General features: G+C 37.8%; 1 protein-coding gene across 1 annotated transcript in view; it reads left to right on the forward strand.

The window, feature by feature from the left end:
* Window positions 1-22,932, forward strand: part of LOC117426642 (aryl hydrocarbon receptor-like) — a 145,412-nt gene that overhangs the window by 15,423 nt on the left and 107,057 nt on the right. Inside the window, exon 2 of the mRNA XM_034044455.3 lies at window positions 21,833-22,020. Within this exon, the coding sequence (XP_033900346.1) occupies window positions 21,833-22,020 (188 nt within the window). The remainder of the gene's footprint in view (window positions 1-21,832; window positions 22,021-22,932) is intronic.

The following is a 22,932-nucleotide window of genomic DNA, read 5'->3' on the forward strand; positions in this document are numbered from 1 at the left end:
ATCTTTTTGTATCCAAATCCGGCTTTAAACTTCTCCACAACAGTATCTCGGACCTGCCTGGTGTGTTCCTTGTTCTTCATGATGCTCTCTGCGCTTTAAACGGACCTCTGAGACTATCACAGTGCAGGTGCATTTATACGGAGACTTGATTACACACAGGTGGATTCTATTTATCATCAGTAGTCATTTAGGTCAACATTGGATCATTCAGAGATCCTCACTGAACTTCTGGAGAGAGTTTGCTGCACTGAAAGTAAAGGGGCTGAATAATTTTGCACGCCCAATTTTTCAGTTTTTTATTTGTTAAAAAAGTTTGAAATATCCAATAAATTTCGTTCCACTTCATGATTGTGTCCCACTTGTTGTTGATTCTTCACCAAAAATTACAGTTTCATATCTTTATGTTTGAAGCCTGAAATGTGGCAAAAGGTCGCAAAGTTCAAGGCACTGTAGAAGATTGATTCACTGTTGAAAAAAGATTTATAAAATGAATTCCCTTTTAGCCTGTCGTTCTGGTTTACTTATTAGCATACCTCACGCTTCCTAAATTAGTAACTTTCTCTTCGGCACCAAATGTGGTTGTCAGAAATGCTGTGGTGATGACTTGTCAACTCCATCGTGCTTCTGTCTGTGACGGTTATACCCTGTTGCTGTACAACAGCCACAATGAGACGGCAGCAACTCTCTCAATCTGCTATTCAGTGCACCTGTGCACAAAAGAAGAATCCTAGAAAGAATTCAAAGGGCCATACTGTAAGTTGAAAGCATTTACTCCAGTCTTTGATTTACTCCAGTCTTTAATTTATTTTAAACGCCAGGCAAACAGCTAATAAATACAATTCAAGTTTTCTTATGTGCTTTCAATGTGGTTGTTTCTTAGTTTTGTAACATTAAGATGAATTTAAAAAAAAATAGGAATTAATCAGGCTGGAGGAAACACTTTGAAAATATGGCCCAAAGTCTCTTAATACCAGGAATTGTGGGGCCCTGTTCACAAAGATTTAACTTGTGAATGATATGTTTTACAAATCTCAAAATGTTATACATGGCTACGTTCTTTAAGTATCAAACTGTATTTAAAGTATCATAATATTAGAGATGCAACAATGATCAGTTTTAGGCAAAGCTTTTATTTTGAGCCCAGGTGCCATATTATATTACTTGCACATGCAGATTTTTAGTTATATTTTTTGTAGAGTACACTGTTTTTTGGGGGTTTTTTTTCCTTTTGAAAAAAGGCTTCTCAATGCATTTTGATGATTATACCCATCCCTTATAAAATGGGTCTTTTAAATACTCTATCCTGATTGGTCAAAACAGGTCACATGGGGGTGTAAATATTACAGCATATTCCCATGGGTTGAAACTTTTTTAAAAAAATGGGCGAATCACTTGTAGATAGCCATATAACACTAGAATTTTGAAAATGTAAAGTTATATTAATAAACATGACTAACCACATTTAATATATAATTTTGAAAAAAACGGTAGCCATATTTAAATTTGCAATAAAGATGACTGACGAGGTATATCAATTTTGATCTTTTGGGAAACCAAACACCAGATGAGATCCCACACCATGTCGTGCCTTATTGCTTACATATTCAGTTAGAAAATCTGTAGCTGATTTTCGACTTCCTGAAAGCAGAGCATGAAGTTAAGGTCATGAAGGGCAAGCCAATGTCGCCTTCGTTGGGTGTTCAGGGGCACCAAAGCAGTTCTAGGGGGCAAAAAGGCAAAACACAAATCCATCCCAAGGGCACCAAATCGATTTCATACTCATTCCTAAAACACCTACAAATAAATACAGAGAGCCTATTATTATGGTGATTAAATTTTTACCGATATACTGGTACATTGCGATATTCATCAGGTACTTTAATAACACTACTGATATTTTTGAATAATTAAGGGACACATCTACAGGAAAATGTCAGCTAGTATCTCGCGAGATAATCACTTCCTGCGAGAACTCGTAAAGTGAGCAGTGCTACACAAAAGAAAATATGGAAGAAGCACACAGAGATGTTGAGCTGCTTAAATTCTGCAAAGTCACATGTCTGGAATAATTTCTTAATAAAAAACATCTAAAAAAGGACGACTGTATCACATCAAACATTGCGGTATGTTGTTTATGCAAGGCTGGCGGTGTCATGGCAAATTACACCCTCCCCTCAAGCCCGAGACAGACAGGTGCGGCACTGAACCGCTAGTCTGCCCCCAGACACACAGGAGCGGTATGCACTACGCGGTACAGTAGCTGTCAGTACCACACCGTAGGCTATGTATTCGAATATAATTTACATATATGGCCAAAAAAAAACAACTATATAAACATATTTTATTTAACATCATGCAATCTAAAAACTACAAAATAGTATCTCAAAAGTCTACCGGAAACTATTTCATGTTTGATTTCGAAATGTCACATTTTTTTTATTTGTATTTTCACATTTTTAAATTTTAATTTTCACTGTGTGTAATGCTCAGTGTCACCACAGGACTATCAGTATTGCCCCGCGCTGATCTGTCCAACACCATATGAAAGTAATGGCAGTGATACAGGTGGCAAAATGCCTTCTGTGCCGCACCGCGCCTGTCTGGCTGTCCCAGGCTTTAGTCCTAAACGGGTCATGTGGAAGTTTCGCGATTCAGTGAACAGAGTAAAAACAGATATATTTGTACGTTTTTTTTTTTATTGGTATTCAATCGTAATGTTGATACTTTTCTTGCTTTTAGTTATGTATCATCTCTGGATGCTTTACGTTGATCTGTGTGTGATTAAATACATAACCTTTACAGTAAAGCAAATAAAACTTAAAATATGGTTAATTACTATCTGTCTATCTGTAGTTTGTGTGTGTGTGTGTATGTGTGTGTGTGTATATATATATATATTGTAACAAAGCCGCCTCTTCAGGTTTGTTTGCCCCTTTAAAAACTTGACCCAACGCAGGAACTTTGGTTTTTAGCGCGGTTGCGCACTTTTTATTCAAACACAAAATAAACAAAATTAACACCTAGCTCCTTCAGAGCGCTAACTAAAGCTTCCAGGAACACCCTGACTATAAAGTGGGACAGCTAAGCCGTTTCCCCAGAACACAAAACAAAACACACAGTTTAACAAAAAACCCAGGAGTACACCCAGTACCTGTCTTCTGACTGCTCGGCAGCAGGGAACCCACCTTCCTGCTTCCGTCTACTCAGCAGCCCTGTGCAGACTGACTGCACCTCTTATATACCCTGCATCTGGTCCTAATTTACAATCACTACCAGGTGCAGGGGATCATTAACAATAAAACAATTCAATTAAACAATTGCGGCTTTTCAGCCTGTGTTCTTCTGGGAAGTGTAGTCCTTTTCCTTCCCCCAGGACTACACTACCTCACAATATATATATATATATATATATATATATATATATATATATATATATATATATATGTATATATAGTGAAACATTTCACTGATTTTAAGGTTCGTAGCCCCTTAAAATCAGACCCAGACACAAGAATTTGAAGCTTTCAACAGCACTTCTGTGCCATTTTATTAATTACAGAAATGAAAGAAATGAAAACCAAAACAAAAACCTAACTCACACATGGAGTACTTACTAAACTTTTTAAATTTCAGTCCCTAACTATCATCGGACGGCTAAGCCATTTACCGAGTAGAAAAAAACACTGTAAACACACACAAAACACAAAAAAGGTTCACACAGTACCTCTTTCTAAAACCACACAGGCTTCTTTACCATGACAGCCTCGCTTCACACAGACTGGAGACTGTGCAGAACAAACATTTGTCCTAGTTTAAATACCTGCCTGCTAATTGCAGGCAGGTGGTATTCATTTATTATTAGAGCCCGGTGTACACCATCCTGGCTCCCTCCCGTGGCATTCTGGGGAATGTAGTCTTTTGGCCCCTCCTTGACTGCATCTTTTCCCCTTCCTCCCCCTGGTCTGTTACAATATATATATATATATATATATATATATATATATATATATATATATATATATATATATATAATTAAACATGTGCGTGTGTGTATGTTTACGTATTATGTTATTATTTGTAATATAATGAAAAACCCAAACCTAATTTGAATACATTTTAACTCATTTTGTCTCATAGAGACACACCAATACTGCTGGTTGCTTTGTTGTTTGAATGCATGCATTAATAAGGTTTATTAATATACTTTTATAAATTTGCCATGACAGCGGTACCACCAACCTTACATATCACATTTGCCGGTATCACCCGGGGTCTTACTTACAGAAGGAAATTTGAGTCCCAGTGAACAAGTAAAGGCTAGTACATCGATTTCAGGTCAGCAAACAATCACATCTATGGTCGTGGTGAATTGTCCAGCTAATTCAGCAAGGGTGAAAACGATTGTGGAAAAGTGCACGTTTTTTTAATTAAAGGCCATACAGAATGGTTGATTCTGCAGACTTCAGTGGCTTGGTGAACATCCTGGACCCACGATACCAAGTACCTGGCAGGAAACAATTCTCAGAAGTTATAATTGTTAATACCACAGACGTACAACAAAGTCAAGGCTGAAGTGAAAGCTGAATTGCAGACTGCTAAACAAGTGTTAACTTATAACCAGTAAGATATTACCGGTATTTATAATAAAAAATAAAAAATAAAATTTAAAATCAATGTTTTTAGATCATTTTAAATAGCTAATTCAGTATTTTTGAAATAAGCAAAATTGCAATATGGCATACAAATTTGATTAATAACTGTTTAGTTCTCGTTTATTTTGGTAGCAATAAAATCAACATCATTCAGCATTGAATTCCAATATGTATCGCAATACATATCGCAATATTGTCTTCAGTATTGCAATTCAGATCCTCAGTCCCAATACCCACACCTACTGGACATTCGAGTCAGGAAAAAAAAGGTATGCTGTTTTTAAGCATACACATTCGTGAAAGCACACGTTTTACTTGTAATGGCCAGGCCCAGACGGAATCTGCAGGGAATTTTTCCAAATTCTGTGGATCATTTTACCTAAATTCTGCGGAAAATCTGCGGAAATTAATATATTTGATTTTATGTAAAAGGTTATTTTGTTTTATGAATAAAAATAATATGAAACATACTGCAATGTACATATTTGCTGTATCAATACTGGTAGCTATCAATACTGTAATTCAAATCAAATTATTGTGCGCAGATCGTGTGACTGGAAATGCAACTGTCAAAGCAACGAATTCTGCCAATGCCATGGACAGTGTAATATACACCAACATGAATCTGGATGTAGTTAATTTCCATGAATCGTTACTGTTTTTAGGTCTTTGTAGTGCATGATTATGCTAGTACTTGTGTTACTGCTGTAGTGTGACACAGTAGGCAGTGCTTTATTTTGCGCGTCATTTGAATACATTGAATTCCGCAGTCTTGAGTGAATTCTGTGCATTTTCGTCAAAAATCCACGGATGCGTATTCTGTCTGGCCCTGGTAATGGCAGGTTCGCAGGGTACAACGTGTTCTAACAACATGTAGAATTCAACAATGTTGCGTCGTGTGAACCCCCTTGTTTTATACAACAGCGTGTTGAGTACAGCATGTTGAAAGCTCATTGTAAGAATAGAACATGCTCTAGTCTTTCAGCAAGTTGCATGAATCTCAACCAATCAGAGTGAAGGAGTGCGTGACGTCAGACAATTAAAAAATGTTGACTAATACATTTGTAAAGCATTTAGAGTTTAGTCAAAAAGAAACCGAGACGTTTATTAATTTATATCAAAGTCATTGTTGTTTATGGAAAATAAATAGTCCAAGTTATTCTAAATGGGACCAACGCAATGCAGCGCTGGTCTCACTAAGTTCAGCAATGCCAGAAAAAAACATGACAGGTTGGCCTACGTGCAACAGTCGTTTCAGCTACATACAGCCAAATTATTCCCCTTTAAAACAAGAAATCCTACCCCCCAACTCCGTATACTGTATACATTGTTTCCCATTTGTACGTGTGATGTTTGTTTTTGTATTATTATTATTATTTTACAAGCAATGTTATGTTGTGTCACTGAACGAGTCATATCAGTCTATTAATAATACTAGCTGTATAAACGTTTCACAACATAGACTGATAAAAAAACAAAGGTTTTATGATATATATTAGCCTATGTACGTATATATACTGAAATGTATTTAACCTTTACATCCCTATGAATACCAATGTTATAGACAAACTGTTTTAAATCATCATCATCAGTTCAAAATATTGCACTACGTTCTGTTTGTTTAAGACCTGAAAACGTAGTCCTGTATTTAAAAAAAAATAATAATAATGTTTTACTTTTATTGTTTCCTTTACAAAGTTGATCAAGTCGCCATCAAAATAGCCAATGTTTTATTTTCCCTTTTTGCTTTTCATCGTCATCTTTATCAACTAATACTGCGCAGCAAATAACAGAAGGTAAATAGTTTTGAACAGCTTAAGCCATTTTGGAACTCTAGGCAAAAGTCTACGTGAGACACATGTTTAAATCAACTTGCTGTATCATGTGAACACAAACTGAAAATAAGTTGAATTCAGCGACTGCTGTACAACTTGTTTTATTCAAAATGTTGTTACAACTTGTTGTACCGTGTGAACCACCTTTAAAAAGCAGAACTACGTAAGGTAGTGAGAATGTATTAGACAGCTCTTCCTTCTTTCTTTTTAAACGTTTTTCCAGGAAGGTCATATTGCGTTCAGTCTAACAGCGTCCCTCCCTCTGTTTGCCCTTCTTTAACCAATGATACAGTACCTCTTTTTCGTGGCTTTGTGCTGGGAGGTGCACAGTAAAAAGACTGGCAACAATATACATTATGATAATGAGTCATTTTATTGCAGGACGCGATTAGACAGAATTAAATTGAATTGTGACAGAATGGGCCAGCTGACACTGAGCAAGTTTGTAATTGGGTTGCAGATCAGATGTGCTGGTGCTGACGAACACCGGTGGCAGTGACGGGCGGCTTACAGGCAACTTTTGCCATCCATTTGAGAGGCACTGCGGCAAACGCCAATGCCGTCGGTTATTTTGCGCCCTGTAAAAGAAAAGCGTGCTTATTTTTATTATGGTACAGTGCACCATATGATTTTTTAAAAAGTGAAAACAATAGTTTTCTATAATGAATGGAAGTGCACAACAGGTAAGCTATTATTTAATTAACTCAGCAACTCGGTTGGCACTGGTTCCAGTACCTGGAATAATGAGCGCATTTTATTTGACCAAAACTAGGTCCACAGCTGTGGTAGTGATTGATGGAATCTGTGTGTGATGTTTAGGAAGAAAAGAACCCAAGCGCAGAGATAGCCAGCCTGCATGAAAGTACCGCACCTCAAATAATTAGGAGAGAAGGGGGAGGAATAACAGAACCCAAAACAAGTTTTCACTTGCCAGACAAACCTGGCATGTTGCAGTAAGCTATAAAGTTTTAAGCAGTTTACCTGTACTGGATTTTAATTTGTGAATTTGGAGTTTTCACAATGACCATATTATTGCCAAAATAAGCTCATCCACCAATATCCATTTAATGCACCTCCAATTTTCCTTTTGAATAACAATATAAGACATGACAAAACACTGGCTATTGTAGTTAATTATGTGAAAAGTCAGTTTGTGAAGTGTAATAGTGTTTTCTATTGCCTGTTCATTTAACAACACAATCCTACAGCTACTTCAAGGCCACTAGCTCCCCCAGACAAGTTCAATGAATCAATGATTGATCCCCATGGCTTTTATTTTGCAAGCCTCAGTTAAACATTTATTGAACAATGAATCTCTCTGGTGAGCCTGAAGTTTTCATTATATTACTATCTCCTGTGTACAGTTGTATCTGAAGGCTTTTGTGGAGAGTATTTTTTAGTCTCTTGCTCAATGTGCATATTATATTACTTTGTATAAAAATATACACATGCATGCTTTTAGTTGTATTGAAAGGCTTTTATATTAATAGTTGGCCCTTGCTTTTGAATACTACAGTTTTCAGTGCATCATTATATACTTCCCCTGTCATTATCAGAAATCAAGCAGGTTGACGTAGTGTGTTTCTGTATTTACACAAATTGTCTAGCATTCTTACACTAACTGTAACACACTGGGTAAGGAGGCAAGCGGGAGACAGACACTGCACACAGGCCATCACAACAGCAGCAGTAGCAGGAACTGTTATTATTTTTTTAGATGTTTTTTTGGGTACTTTCAGAAGTTGTGTTGCTCAGATTTTCTGGGGGTTTTGGCAGCTCAAATTACTTTTTAAAACAAATCCAGGAAAAAAAAATCCAACAAGCCCTTGTCAGATAATAGCTATACCTAAAGGACACATGGAGTGTGTTCACTTTTCACAACTATAAAAACCTTGGTATCTCTCATTTTACCATTATAGGACTTCAGATCACCATGTAACCATGCAATAACACTGTATTAGAACATTTCCTTTAATCTCTGGTAAAGGACATCGAATGTTATCTTTCAAACTATGTTTAATCACGGTTCCAAATCAATCCGCCGGAAAATATATACCTTTTTTGTGCTTGATGAAAGAAAATCTCTGTTCTTGTACACGACCTCTGAATGTTATCTGTCAATGTAGACTATTCTGCTTCCTTGCTGTCCTAGCTACCTATTTCAATTTATTCTAACAAATAAAGTAAAAAAAAAATGCAAAAGAATGACAAGATGCAGGCTGATTACTTTCTCAGCAAATTTATTTTAGCATATCAGTAACAACACAGGCACGGTGCTCTCTTCTCTAACAGCCAGGAAGGAGTCTTTGAATAAACTTTATGAACACACATTGTGGACAAGTTACTGAATGATCAGCATTAACACATAGATGACTAGATCTTTTTAATTACTCAAACTTTTTAAAATGTATTTTGCGAATAACGGTAACTTAAATACTGAAACTTATGCAAAATACATTAACAGGCACTGAAATCCATATTAAAAAATTAAAAACTGAGCTGTACTTTTGTTCTTTTACATGTTTTACAAACAGTTCACAAACAATGTTTGCCTTTTCGTATGAGGTACCTGAAACTGAATAACACTACCATGTAAGTAGAAGCTTTTTTCAGATGGAATTCTGAGCAAACCGCATTACTCATGGAATAATGAGGAAAACTTTTGTATTCATTAGCAAAAAAAACTAGTGCATAAAATCACAAAAAAAATAAATAAATAAATAAAAGGCCTTTACCTCCTGGTAAGGTCCTTTTCAGTATGTTAAATGACCTCGCCTTCAGCTCAGGAGGCCTGACAGTTTGGATCAAGTTTCCCTTTGTTTTGTTGGCAATACAGTACACCTTCACTATAACAAACCTGTTGGGGTCCAAGCCTTTTGTTTGTTATATCGAGGGGTTTGTTATAGCAAAGGACAATCAAAATGAACGATTTTATCGAAGTAAGTTAATGAGATGATAGTGTGAATAAAAGTAGAATTACTTGTACCTGTTTGTCTCATGTGTGCATGTGGTCGAGCAGCTGTTGAGTGGCGTGTGAGGTAACGTCACGGACCAGAAAGTAACAAACAAAACTGGATAGGCGGGTGAAGCTGAACGCAATGGCGCTCAGCGTTTTTTTAACTAAATAAACCAAAAGATTTAAACAGAACAAAACACAAAACAAAACGGCCCGTTGGCCTAACAAAACAAATAAACAAATAAGCGTGCTGGTTTTACCACCAGCACGATACTTAGCAGTTGTTTTTAATTTGTTTTCTCTCTCCTCGCACTCTCCGCTCCCCGTACTCTCCGCTGTACACTCTCCCCCGAGCACAGACAGCTGTAGGTTCTTATATTCTGGCCGAGGGGTTAACTAGCTGTTAATTATCTTATTACCCCTAGGCCACAGTCTGCATGAGTTTAGTAAGGATGCGTGATTGTCAGCTAGTTAAATAATCAGTAGCTGATCAGCCACACATCCTCACAAGGTTTTTAAATTATAAAATGTGCGCCGTAAACAAAAATACAAATAATAATAAATATATATATATAGGGGCGGGACACTCCGCCAAAGTGCAGTATTCTGCCTTTGCTTTATCCTATTCGTTAAAGAATTAAAACGCAGTACAAAAAGCAAAAATCCCGAATTGAAGCTGAACTTTGAGTTAAAATCAATCTGATATGTAATGTTTCAAAAGCACCAAATCTTAATCCAACATGCAAGAATCCCAAACTGAGCTTTTATTCCAAATCAACCTGACATGAAAAGTTTTAAATGAAAAGTTCATCACATCCTCAAAATTACAGAAGAGGGTGCTGGCACTAATGTACACTTCGATCTAGCCTATGTAACAAATGTCTGTAAAGCCCGGAACACACTGCCTGAGGTGACTGTTGCATCTCAGTGGAGGAGGTTGCATCACACACTGCCCAATTGAAATTGCAGGAAGGGATGCACAATTTGTGATTTTTTTCTGATGTTTGACCTGCCCTGGATGCATTAAATACAGTGGCAATGTGGCAAATCAATGACAATAGGCGAAAACATAAGGCTATGACAGTACTATCTACAATTTTGGCTAGAAGGCAGCATGATCGTGAAAACCACATATGACTGGAGACATGCATATATTCTCTTTCTCTATTAATATATATATATATATATATATATATATATATATATATATATATATATATATATATACCGTATTACTTCGAATTAACAGCGCCCTCAAAATAGCGCCACCCTCTAATTAACGCCTCACTCAGATATCAGCTTTTGAATAGACGCCACCCAGGGCTTAAAGGCAAGCAAAGCAGAACAGCTCCTGAACTTACTGTATAGTCAAGAACACCTTACACAGACTTAACAAAATAATAAAAGTATTTGAGTCATTGCAGTAAAAACTCTTATACATTTCGATCACAGTGAATGTGAAGTGTAATTTTGCAGTTTCCCCTTGCTTTTTCTGTGGTTATACTGTGCATTTAAATGTGAAGCTACTTCCTTTTTAAATATCAGAATGGAGCCTGCTAGCTACATTTGAATCTCAGCCTCAGTTGTGTGTGTATAATTTTGATCCCTATGACAATCTGCCTTCCACATCTTAAATCTGAAAAAAAAAGTTCAATTGAAGCATGTTTTTGATCTTTTCATTTAATAGGAACGTAAAAACAAAATGTCACTTCACAATTGGAACCTGTATCTACTGGAGGTATATCTGCAGGGCAATTTTTACATGTTGCTTATGGTATATAATTAAGCATCAATGTAAACATTTTCCAGCTCAGGTTTCTATTGTACAGGTGGAACAGGAACACTCCAATCTAAGAGAGTAAATGAGATGCTGTCATTGAGACACTTACATAAACACATCAAACAACTCCTCAGACAGACTTGCTGAGCCAGTTATGCAAACTTCCAATCCTAAAGAGACGCAAGGTCTGCTGGTAAAATTCAGGGACTTAAGTGGGTTAAGTGTTTGGCTATTTACCTGTTAGGATGAGAAAGTGTAAAATGAGAAGTTCCATTTTAAAAGTGTCTTTTCAAAGTCAAGCATTGGAATCCTTATTTATAGTGGCAGTACATTAAAAACTCGCTATTAATATGGGTGGGTGGGGGGGGGGGGTGGGGGGGGGTCAAAGATTTGTAAAGATGTGACCTTAATTTTGAGGTATAAATATTGAGATGGACTTAACGATTTAACTGTATTTTTTTTTAAACTTACAACCTGAAAAAGACCCACTCAGGAGGTAGCAAGGCTCATTCACACGTTTCATTGCATATTACATTACTTATCATAACAATACAGAACCCCATTCACAGAATGATCACAGAACACAAATCTGCACATTTGATTGAAATACTGTATTAGTTTCAATATTATTCCTCATGACAAACTGAATTGCAACATGGACCTTAGGATTATTATATACTTTTTAAATAACACTATTTGCTGTACTTGTTGTGGAAGGAAACATTTATCTTGAGTGGAAGACAGTTAAAGTGAAAAAGCCATGTGTGGCGGAGTGTCCCGCCCCAATATATATATTTTTGTGCACTGTTTCATTATTATTTGTATTATTGTTTGCGGCGTGGATAAAAGTGCCGCGTATTTGTTATTGTTTTTGTATTTTTAAAAACCCCATGAGGATGTGTGACTGATCAGCTGGTGATTTATTTAGCTAGCTGACAGTCACGCATCCTTGACCATCTCCCGGGTGACCATCTCCCGAGTTAATTCATTGATTAATTGATGCTAATCGGGAGATGGGCACTGTATATAAACCTGCAGCTCTCTACCCTCTGGGAAAATGTGTTAGGAATGAGAGTGGAGAGAGCGAGGAGAGAGAAAAACGAAACTTATAAAAAACTGCTAAGCATGCTGGTTTACACCAGCACGATACTTATTTGTTTATTTGTTTGGCCCTTGTGCCTTTTTGTTTGTTGTTTGTTTAAATCTTTTGTTTGTTTTGTTTATTTAATAAAACGATGAGCACCATTGCGTTCAGTTCCACCACCGCCATTCCATCCGTTCATTGCCTTTGTTTACTTCGTGCTCCGTGACATCACTACCCACACGTCACTGCAACAACAGCTCAGTCACACCATGATGTTGTCCATTCTTTATAAAGGGCAGCGCTGCAAATAGGAGATGAGCTCGCCCATAAACAATTATGCCATTCTTATTGGAGTACCCAAATGTACACTGATTAAAAACAAGAACAAATTAAGAGGAATTTTTTGTCCCAGTGAGACCTCTGAAGGCCAAGCATTTTAATTCTGGTTAAAAATAATTTGTTGGCAGTACAGTCGAAGTTGTCTAAGGGGTGGTATACAGTAGCAGGCTAATATTTATTAGCCTTTCATGTAGGGTTTGAATCCAGTCAGCGAGGTAACAAGTGAAATGAACTTGTGGTTTCAACTTCACACTACAATTCAACAGTCTCTGCTTGAGAGAGGCCCACGAATCAATGGCAGACAGGGGGTGTTCAGGCCAGAGTTGAGGTGCTCTCTCTCTCTCTCTCTCTTTCTCTCTCTCTCTCTCTCTCTCTCTCTCTCTCTGGTTTGCAGAGCTGTGAGGGGAAGAGGTCATGGTGCCTGCCTTTTAAATGGAAAACAAGTAGATTATGCAAAACAAAATATTCTAACTGATGTTTATACGACTTTCCTCTAAATACAGTTTAGCACATGGTGCCACTTGTGGCCAAAGGTCGTCATGTTTTAGTAGCAGTAAGATACAAATAAATTTTGCATAACTATTTTATGTCTGCAATTGATTATTGTTAGTTGAAACTTTTGTATTTAAAAGATTAGTGCTAGTGTGTTGAAAGTTTAATGGATGAGATATTCAAGGCCAGATTATCATTTTATGAACTACAAGTTTAACTTTTATGAACTGTTGATAAGAGGATTCAAATAAAACAAACAGTGCATTATAGAGTATAGGATAAGTAAACCGATCTAGACAGCATCTTCCCATATAAGGTTACTGTAGGAAAGTGCAATAAAGCATATTGAAAGCATGGGAAAGCAGAAAAGACATTGTTAAACCCAGAGAGGTATGGCAAAGCATATTAAAAACATGGCAAACCATAAATGCATAGCATAGCATAACAATGGGAAAAATGTTAGGAAATCAGCAAGATTACTGTGCAGATTTACTGTGTTACATTTTTATATGGGGTGCCTGGACTGACACAGTACATTTCATCTGTGATATTGAGAAGTATTTCCATGTTAAACTCATGCTTTCTTTTCTTTTCCAGACACGATTAGTTAGCTGGATCTGAATATTTTACAATTGTTATTTGCATGGATAAATGTGCTCTTCACAAAGTTGTGCTCTTCAAGCACTTTCTGCAGTAATTTGCAATATTATTGATCAGATAACATATACTGTAAATCACCTCATGGTTCACAAATCAGAGCTTTCATACCCCTAAAATATGCTGTTATTATTATTAGTATTAATTTCTTAGCCGACGCCCTTATCCAGGGCGACTTACAATTGTTACAAGATATCACATTATTTTTACATACAATTACCCATTTATACAGTTGGGTTTTTACTGGAGTTATCTAAGTAAAGTACCTTGCTCAAGGGTACAGCAGCAGTGTCCCCCACCTGGGATTGAACCCACGACCCTCCGGTCAAGAGTCCAGAGCCCTAACCACTACTCCACACTGATGCTGTTGCAGGATGGCGTCAAGGCCCAAGCTGTTAGCAGCAGGAAGGAGACTCAGAGTCAAGAAGTTGCAGTTTCAGCGTGTATGCGCAACTTTATTGACACAAAACCAAAAGCTTTACACAAGAACAATACCGGCTGGGCATTGACCTTCATCATTCAAAAACACAGTGTACGCACATAAACTCCCTTTCCCCAAACAAAGGATTTTGTCTCCCTTATACCCCTTTCACACAGATGAGTTATGACGGCTCAGAACTGGCACTGATGTGGCATTTTGGTCTGTGTGAATTGCCTATACCGTCACAGAGCCATCATATTTTATGCCACTGGACCGTCTTAACTCCTGTGTGAAAGGCTATGCCGGCACTGAAGCGCTATAGTGGGCATGGCTAGAAAGTCAACATCCCATGTGACTGCATGTATATCGGATGTGTTGAGTATTTTTGTCGTCGGTGTTACACGCTTTCATTTTTTTCAAATACGAAAGGCTGATCAAGAAAGAGGTAGTAATTGGAGTCTGGAAAAAGTTAAGGAATTGTTAACTTAACAGGCTGACAAGGAGGTGAATTCACAAATAGAAGGGACAATGCGTGATGCTGTAATTTATGGGCAAATCGCCGTTGGCATGGAAATGATCTGTTGACTGACACACTTGAAAGTTGTACTCACAGGATCCCTTTGGTTGTGTGAAAGGGTTGTCATGGTATTACACCAGGCATAGATTGCACAATTTCGTGCTGTGTGAATGAGTATTTTAAAGACTTTTTTAAACGTCTCTGGGACGGCTCAGTAGCGGCTTATGTGTGTGAAAGGGGCTTTATATATGTGTGGCCATTCTCTAATTAGCTCTCAGTTACGTAATTACGGAATGGCCACTCCTGTGATCATTGGCAGGGACAGATTTAATCCATCCTTGCCAAACTTAGCCCTATTTACACCATCAGGGCTTCTGCCCTACCACGTATGCCTTTAATAATAGTTTGACTAACTTTTATTTGTATAATGTTCTTTCACATGTCATAAGTTTTAGTTTCTCGTAGTCACATGTATCATTATTAAATTATTTATTTATCTTCATCAATACAAGGAAACCCACTTAATAAAATGTGTCAATGGGGACAAGCTCTTGATAATATTTCCTTTGTAAATATAGCACTTAACCTCCCTAATAAAAGTTTATCCCTAATACAAGTGTATCCCTAATAACAGTACAACATTGTATTTTGCTATGCTTTTACAATCTGAAACTTTTATGAGGGATCATCCACATTTAGCAGTCATACAACTACTTTGGGAAATCGATTTACATGTAAGTAGGTTGCTATACAGTATTTAAAGGTTCTACTGTAAGTAAGGTATGGCACCACACTATATAATACAGAACACTGCAATGTGGATGTTTACAGCTTTCTTATGTTTTTAATTATTACAACGTGTTGTACATGTAAAGGGTAATAAACTGCACTGACAATGAATGTTATTAATGAACAAACTTTGTACTTTGGAGCAGGCGTAATACCGAGGTCCTATTGGAAGTGATGCATCGTTCACACCCTGGTGGACGGAAGTGCCGTTGCGGTTACAATCCATTCAAACACACAAATTACATTTGAGAACATTAATAAAGAAACATTCCAAGCAGTTCATAACAAACAACAAAGTGTTACAAAACAGTCTGCTCACAAATAGAGCACCAGACATTATAAAATATGAATGGTTTATCCATATTCGACCTATTCAACTATTTTTACCCTGTCCAATTAGTAGATTTTCTGCCCCTAGTTCATACTACTATTGACAACAATAACACTGGCAGGAATGTCTTCTCTGCTGTAGCCACTGGTACGGGTGAGGGAGTCTTCATGGGTGTAATTAGCCAGTCAGGGTGGTTGAAGGCAGATTAAATAGATTAGCTCTTCTGAACTGAGAGATCTAATGAGGCACTCATGCAGTGAATCAGCAGCACTCTCAATAATACAAACGATCTGTTCAAAAGCACTCTTTTGTTTCAGCTTTTGCAAAGCGAGAACAATACAGTACTACAAAAAAGTAAAAGTCCAGACTCCCAGTCTGCTGTGGCAATCACAACAACTACAGTATAATCCTGTTGCAGTGCAAGGACTCCGGAGAGGGCAGTGTCTGGGAATAGGCGGTTGGCACTTGATTATAAGGTTCAACAGATATACCACATAGAAAAATACGTTTAATAAAGGTAAAGTATGTTAGTTGAAATAAACACCCAAATCCGCACTTTAAAATACGACCAGGTAAAAGCCTGGTAAAAGCACAGACGCGTGGTGTGCAGGAAGTCGCCGGTCTTCGTTGGGAATTCCGAAGGGAGCATCACATTGGCCCTGTCGCTCCCGTGGGTTACGTAGGCAAAACCGCCAGGGACTGTTTCTCCTCATCGCGCTACAGTGAACCCTGCTGGCCAGGCGCCCAGTGAGCTCAAAAGCAGACACCTACAGGGCTGGCCTTTGTCCTCCAGAGGCCAGTAGCTCGCTAACATCTGCTCTCGAGTTCCTTTGTGTAGAAGTGGAAGCTGGCTCGGTCGTGGGATCAGAGAGCGACCACTGAACCTTCAGTTCTCATAAGCTGTGTGGGGAAATACTGTGGTGAGGGGAAAAAATTATGGGACGTTCCAAATTGGGGAGAAAATCGGGGGTAAAATAATTGGGCATGCTAAATAATAACAAATAAAAATAAATGCCTAATGTTATTACTATTACTGTACTATGTACCTTGTAGAAAAATTTGTAAACCAAGTGGACCAGCAACTGGAGTGAGAGAGCTTTATAGCTCTAACTGAAGAATAACTGGGAATAAGTGGGAGTTTGAATTAAGTACTCAATGACCGATGTATAAAAAATAAAAATGTCAAGTAGAAATGACTGAGTGTACGAAAGATATGTTCAAAGACATGGTTTCAACAGATGTATTATATCAAGCTTTGGCAAGGGAATATATATATACACTGACCTATGTTTAACCTATGGTGATGACTAGGAGAGAACCATAATGACCTGTATGACAGAAATTGGTTTGAGTTTGGAGTCCTATACTGTCACCTCCCTGTAGAAAAAAAAGGTAACTTGGCCATTATCTTAAATCTGCTGTTTGATGCCAGTGACTGCCTTACATAACTAAATGTAACTGAAATTGTATACAATAATCGCTGGGAAGAAAGCGACATGTTCTCTTAGCCGAAGTGTTCTCTAAGAAGGAGTTGACCAACAGACACAATATAAATCAATCAATAAATACATATGTATTACACATGCATCAACATATGAAATGAACAAAACAAGTAAGAGAAAAGCAATAGGCATGTGTTAATAAACTGTAGTCATAAAGTAACAGACAAACTAACTTCAATATACTCATCAATTAACACAGCACCCCTACACACATTAAAAAAAACACAGCAGCAGCTCTAGATGAATTATGAATACATGTACAGGAGCAATATTCAAGACAAAATTATTTAACAGAATGTTGAATCAACTCGCCAGAACAGGAAACACCAAATTGCTCTGCGACTTGTGTCAAGAGAAACAGTGGCGTGTTTCGCCGTTTGCTTACATGGCATTTTGTAGCGATGAGGTGCACTCGTGGAAATCAATACAAAATGCAATGGGTCAGGAAAGATTGAATAAACCAATCAGTGTGCCTCAAGACACTCTTGATGACAAGTCACATATGAAAAGATTGAATAAAGTATTTGAATTTAAGTTTGATGATGATGAGTTATCAGATTACAAAACAGTACTGTATCAGTTGTGAACGAGTCTCTATCAGTGCCAAAAAAGGGTTCTTTTAAGCGAAGTTCCTGTTCCTTAGGCGGAGCATTTACAATGGGAAAAAAGAATGTTCTCTTAGCTGAAGTATTCTCTTAGGAGGTGTTTCTATGCGCAGAGACTACTGTATGTGCAAGTTTGTGCTTTGGATTCAAATTTGCATTTCTGCAGGAGAATCCGCCTCTAACAGTCATTACTATTTTTCATTCATGGTTTGGCGGCCTCGTCTTTTGCGGGGGGGGGGGGCTCATAACCACTTCCTAGCTGCGGCACTGGGATGCATGTAATCGTTCATGTTTTTCCAGCAGGCATTATGCAGGTAGCCTTTGCGCACCCACGGACAAGGCCTCTGGCCAAATTTATTATTCACTCGGGCCCTGAGTGCCCATCACAGTTCATCAAACCATCTACAATTGCAATCTATGGCGGATTCTCTGTGCTGAAAAATATAATCTGGTTAAGTTTCAATTATGAGTCAGTCGAGTATAAACTTATAAACATCATAGATGCTCATGGAGGTGAGTATTTTCTCCAGGACGCACAATCCAGTCCAATTCTGTGAGTTATATCTTAATGCGCTTTCCTTTGCTTTCTGTCCCATGGTACTGTATAACAAACTCAGTATAACACTGCATGTAATACATCATGAGTGATATGTACTAGACAATTGAAAGGTGTTGTAACTCGGGTTTTAAAAGTAGGCTCCTGCCTAATTGGCTTTAATACTTTAATTTCCACTACTCCTTTCTTGAACCATTTTCTTCTCTTTTCTAATGGAAATTTAAGTCCCATCAAGCTGTCTTTGCTGGACTAGTTAAAACAAGTTGACAAAAATGGCTGCAAATGCCTGTGTGATTGATGTTTTCATAATGCATTAGTCCACATGTCTGTCTACTTGGCTTAGTTTTGACACAGTTTTGACACTTAGGAATATATGATTGAGTGTTTGAATACAGGGGTTCAAACTCTACTTAAAACTTAAAACACAGGCTTTAGTGAAACTTGGGCAGGTGAATGCCAGTGAGCCACTCTATCTCAAAGATAACACTTCTGCATCGATTTAACACTTTTTGAAAAAACATTCAAAATGAAACTCATTACAAATATCATTTTAGTATAAGTATAATCAAAAAGCTAATTGAATGTCAATAGTGTGAGTTTTTGTTTTTAATTAGTAGTAAACATGTACATATGTATAAACTATAGGAGTTATTCTTTGTAGTATAAACTACAACCTTAGTATTTGAAATTGTCTTGCGTCCCCTGTAAGGTAATACGACTGTCCAGTGCCAACTGTTATCTAATAAACACAAACATCTTCACTGGCCTCAACTGAAAACAGCTGTACAAACCAAACATCAATATTAGCAGATCAAAAAGATGGCCAGATTTAATTCATGAGGAGGAAGAAAAAATATATTCAGATAAAATATTACAACAATGAAAACAACAATGAGCAATATACATATTTACTATGAATGTGAAACCAGAGAAATTAATGTAATCATTTATTACTTATAACAAATAAACAGAATGATTTTCAAAAGGGACAGAGAGAAAAACAGGTCGCAAAACACCTGTGCGACACAAGGTAGGTGGCAAAATGTATTTTGAAAACTCGTCTAAGTGTCGCAATGGAATTTTAGGCTTTGTGCTTTTTTGAAAATACACTCGCATTAGAGCTTGTTAAGCAATTGAAATTCATAATTGGTTGTATTTGGCAAATAATGTCTTATTTTCAAAAGGTGCAAAAACACTGATGTGTCCACTTTATACACCAAATACACTCACTAAATAAGACATGACCCCTCTTTAAACTGCAACTGCTGACAGGGCTACTGACCTGCCTGTGATCTACAATGGAGGCTATCGAAGCGTTTCCAATTCTTCGACTGCAGCAAGAGAAGGAGGAAGAAAAAACGGCCTTACCTAAACCCAGGATATTTCACCCCCATCAGACATTTTTAGATCTAACTCTAATACAAGTTATGAGTAGATACAGATTGCATATAGGCACTATAACAGAGCTATGTGATCTGCTCAAGTCCGCAGTCCGGGTACCACCCAGACAACAGCTGGAGACAGATCATGCTATGTCAAAGATACTGACTGATGTCACAGATTAACTTTTCTGTAGGGCAAAGGTATATACTTTTTCCAATTGGGGATGTGGAACCAAACCCAAATGTTATCAGTTGTCTGGCTTCTCAAATGTGCTAGGTGTTATAGATTGCACACATGTTGCCATATCCCCAGATTCAAGGGATGAAAACATCATCATTCTTTAACTGTGCAAGTTTTATATGATGCTCAATGTATTATTATGGATGTAGGTGCCAAGTACCCTGGCTCACGCCACTCATTTATCATAGAGAACAGTGCCTTGTTCAGAAAATTCAAACGGGCTTATAAGTGGAGGTTGGCAAATTTTATTAGAATACGTTAAATATATATAACAAACGTAACAAACACATTTTAATGTTTAACATTTTTATTGTGATTTTTCACAAACATACATAAACATTCAGATATTGCATGAATTATATTAATGTATAGATATTAATATTGCATCGGAGAATACATTGTGATATTTAAATAAATGAAGGATTTTTTTTTTATATAGGCACGCTGTATTATTATTATTATTATTATTATTATTATTATTATTATTATTATTATCATTTAGCCGATGCTTTTATCCAAAGCGACTTACAGAGACTAGGGGCTGCATCACAACTGCTGCTCTGCGCTTTAGGTCCCAGAATCTTTTTGGGACTTCTGTATTTGACCTTTTTGTGGAAGAGGTTGCGTTTTATTTTTTCGGTTATATCCTTCCATATTTTAAATTTAGCAGTGGCTCCGGACCTTTTGCCAAAAAGAACAGTTTTATATGCTAAAATATTAAGGAGCAAAAGCTCAACTTAGGTGGCTAAGAATGTATTTTTTCTTTCTTTTTTTCCATTGTTGCGTTGACATGTGCGCTGCCTCATTGTTTTCCAGTTAAATGGAAGTCCAGACTATTTAAATGTGATTAATTGGCTTGTCAATGAACCTGAAAATCAATTGTCATTTCAATTAAATCAGTCATAAGCAGGAGTTGCAAAGGGCTTTTCGAGTAGAAGAAACTAACCTACCTGTGTTGAAAATCGAGATGTATAATTAGCTTGGCCAATTGTGAACCCCTGGGAACTCCACGGTTGGCAGTGGAATAGCCCGGACTCGAACCAGTGACGTCCAGGCTATAGGGCGCATCCTGCACTCCACGAGGAGTGTCTTTACTGGATGTGACACTAGGGAGCCCCTTCTCTGTTTTTTGGTGACAAAGTTTAGTATGCTTGTTCAGTATTTGTGCAAACACCCAAAAAGAGGAAGGATGTGGTCTTTTTGTGTTGCTGTTGGCAGTGATGTTCTGGGCTAAAGGTGTGTAGCCCCTTATGGTCTGCCTTATTGGTTTGTGTTGGTTGTGTTGCTAACCACCACACAACACATTGATGATAAGTACACCACACTTGAAAATCAGGAAGATGTTAAGACATGTAAAGTATGGGGCATAAATATATAAGTACAGTTTTGGATACAGTGTCACCTACCAACTGAGTGCCTACAAGCTTGAACTCTCTGACAGATTTGACATCTTGCCCATCAGGACTGTTTTAAGTTGGAGGTGCAGTTTTTATATATTACAAAATTCCTTAAAACAGTCATTACAGTTTTGTAAATCGGTCCCTACAGTATGTCCGGTAGAAACGTTGACTTGTGTCTTTACCTTAGATTCGATGATTGTGATGATATGGATGAAAATGTTTTAAGATTATTATAATGTCTCAATAAATACCTGCATTAATGAATAATTAATGTTTATTTATTTCTCCTGTAGCCCAAAGCCCCCACCCACAGATGGAGTCAAATCGAACCCGTCTAAGCGACATCGGGACAGGCTGAACTCTGAGCTGGACAAGCTGACCAGCCTGCTGCCGTTCTCGGAGGATGTGCGCGCGCGCCTCGACAAGCTCTCTGTGCTGCGGCTCAGCGTGGGTTATCTCAAAGTCAAGAGCTACTTTAATGGTAAGCACCCTGAGTCTGTGTCACGGGCAGTGCTGTGTGATGCACTGCTGTTATAGATTCTGTCTCCTGTCGGTGAGGTGAGATAAAGTTAAAAGCTCTATAGTCATGAATGTAGACAAGCTTGGCTCCTTTGCATAGTGGTTAAGATGCTCGCTTGTGACATTTGGGGTCGCCGGTTCGCACCCGTGTTTCACCACTCCACTCCACTCCACATGCTGCTGCATGCCTGAAGGGGGCAATGGAAAATTACTTCATTAGGTCCCCCATGTATTGTGGTAGAGAACAGTGCAGTGATTTAATGTTGCCACCACACTATAAAGTAATTGCATTCCATTGTAGCAGGTTTAAAGGCCCCCCATATCCTGTGAGTGAGGCTCAGCATGTGGGGCCCTGATATCTGCGCCACAGGAAAGCAGTAGTGAATCTAAATTGAAAGGTCTGGAAAATAAAATGGACAAGGGTAATTGTTAGAATGTTGTTATGCTGATTATGAAAATGTGTTTTGAAAGCACTGGCTTTTACCCAGCTGTACCCTCACAGAAATTGCTGTTGGAAGAGCTGGTAAACAGAAGTACTGGCATCATCTATGTTTTAGCACCACTCACTTACATCTATATCAGGCTGGTAGAGAAGTTAATAGGTGTCTTATGTTATTGAGCGCAAAGGTTGCCAGTTATCCGTTGATAAGGCTTTTTGTTTGCCAGTTATCTGTTGATAAGCCTTTCTGTTGGAGGGCCTCAAGTTTCAATAAAGGGCAGTATTGTTTCATTGTATGCTTGAGGATTTCAGGAGGCCATGTTGTGGTGCTTTCAGGTTTCATGGTGCTGCAAAAAAGGTTTATGAGGTCTGTGTCTGTCAAGGTTGCTGTCTGAAGGTGGGCACATGTAGGGGTTTAGCAGAGTCTAGAACAAA

This window comes from Acipenser ruthenus, chromosome 11 (assembly GCF_902713425.1).
Source record: "Acipenser ruthenus chromosome 11, fAciRut3.2 maternal haplotype, whole genome shotgun sequence".
Lineage (NCBI taxonomy): Eukaryota > Metazoa > Chordata > Actinopteri > Acipenseriformes > Acipenseridae > Acipenser > Acipenser ruthenus.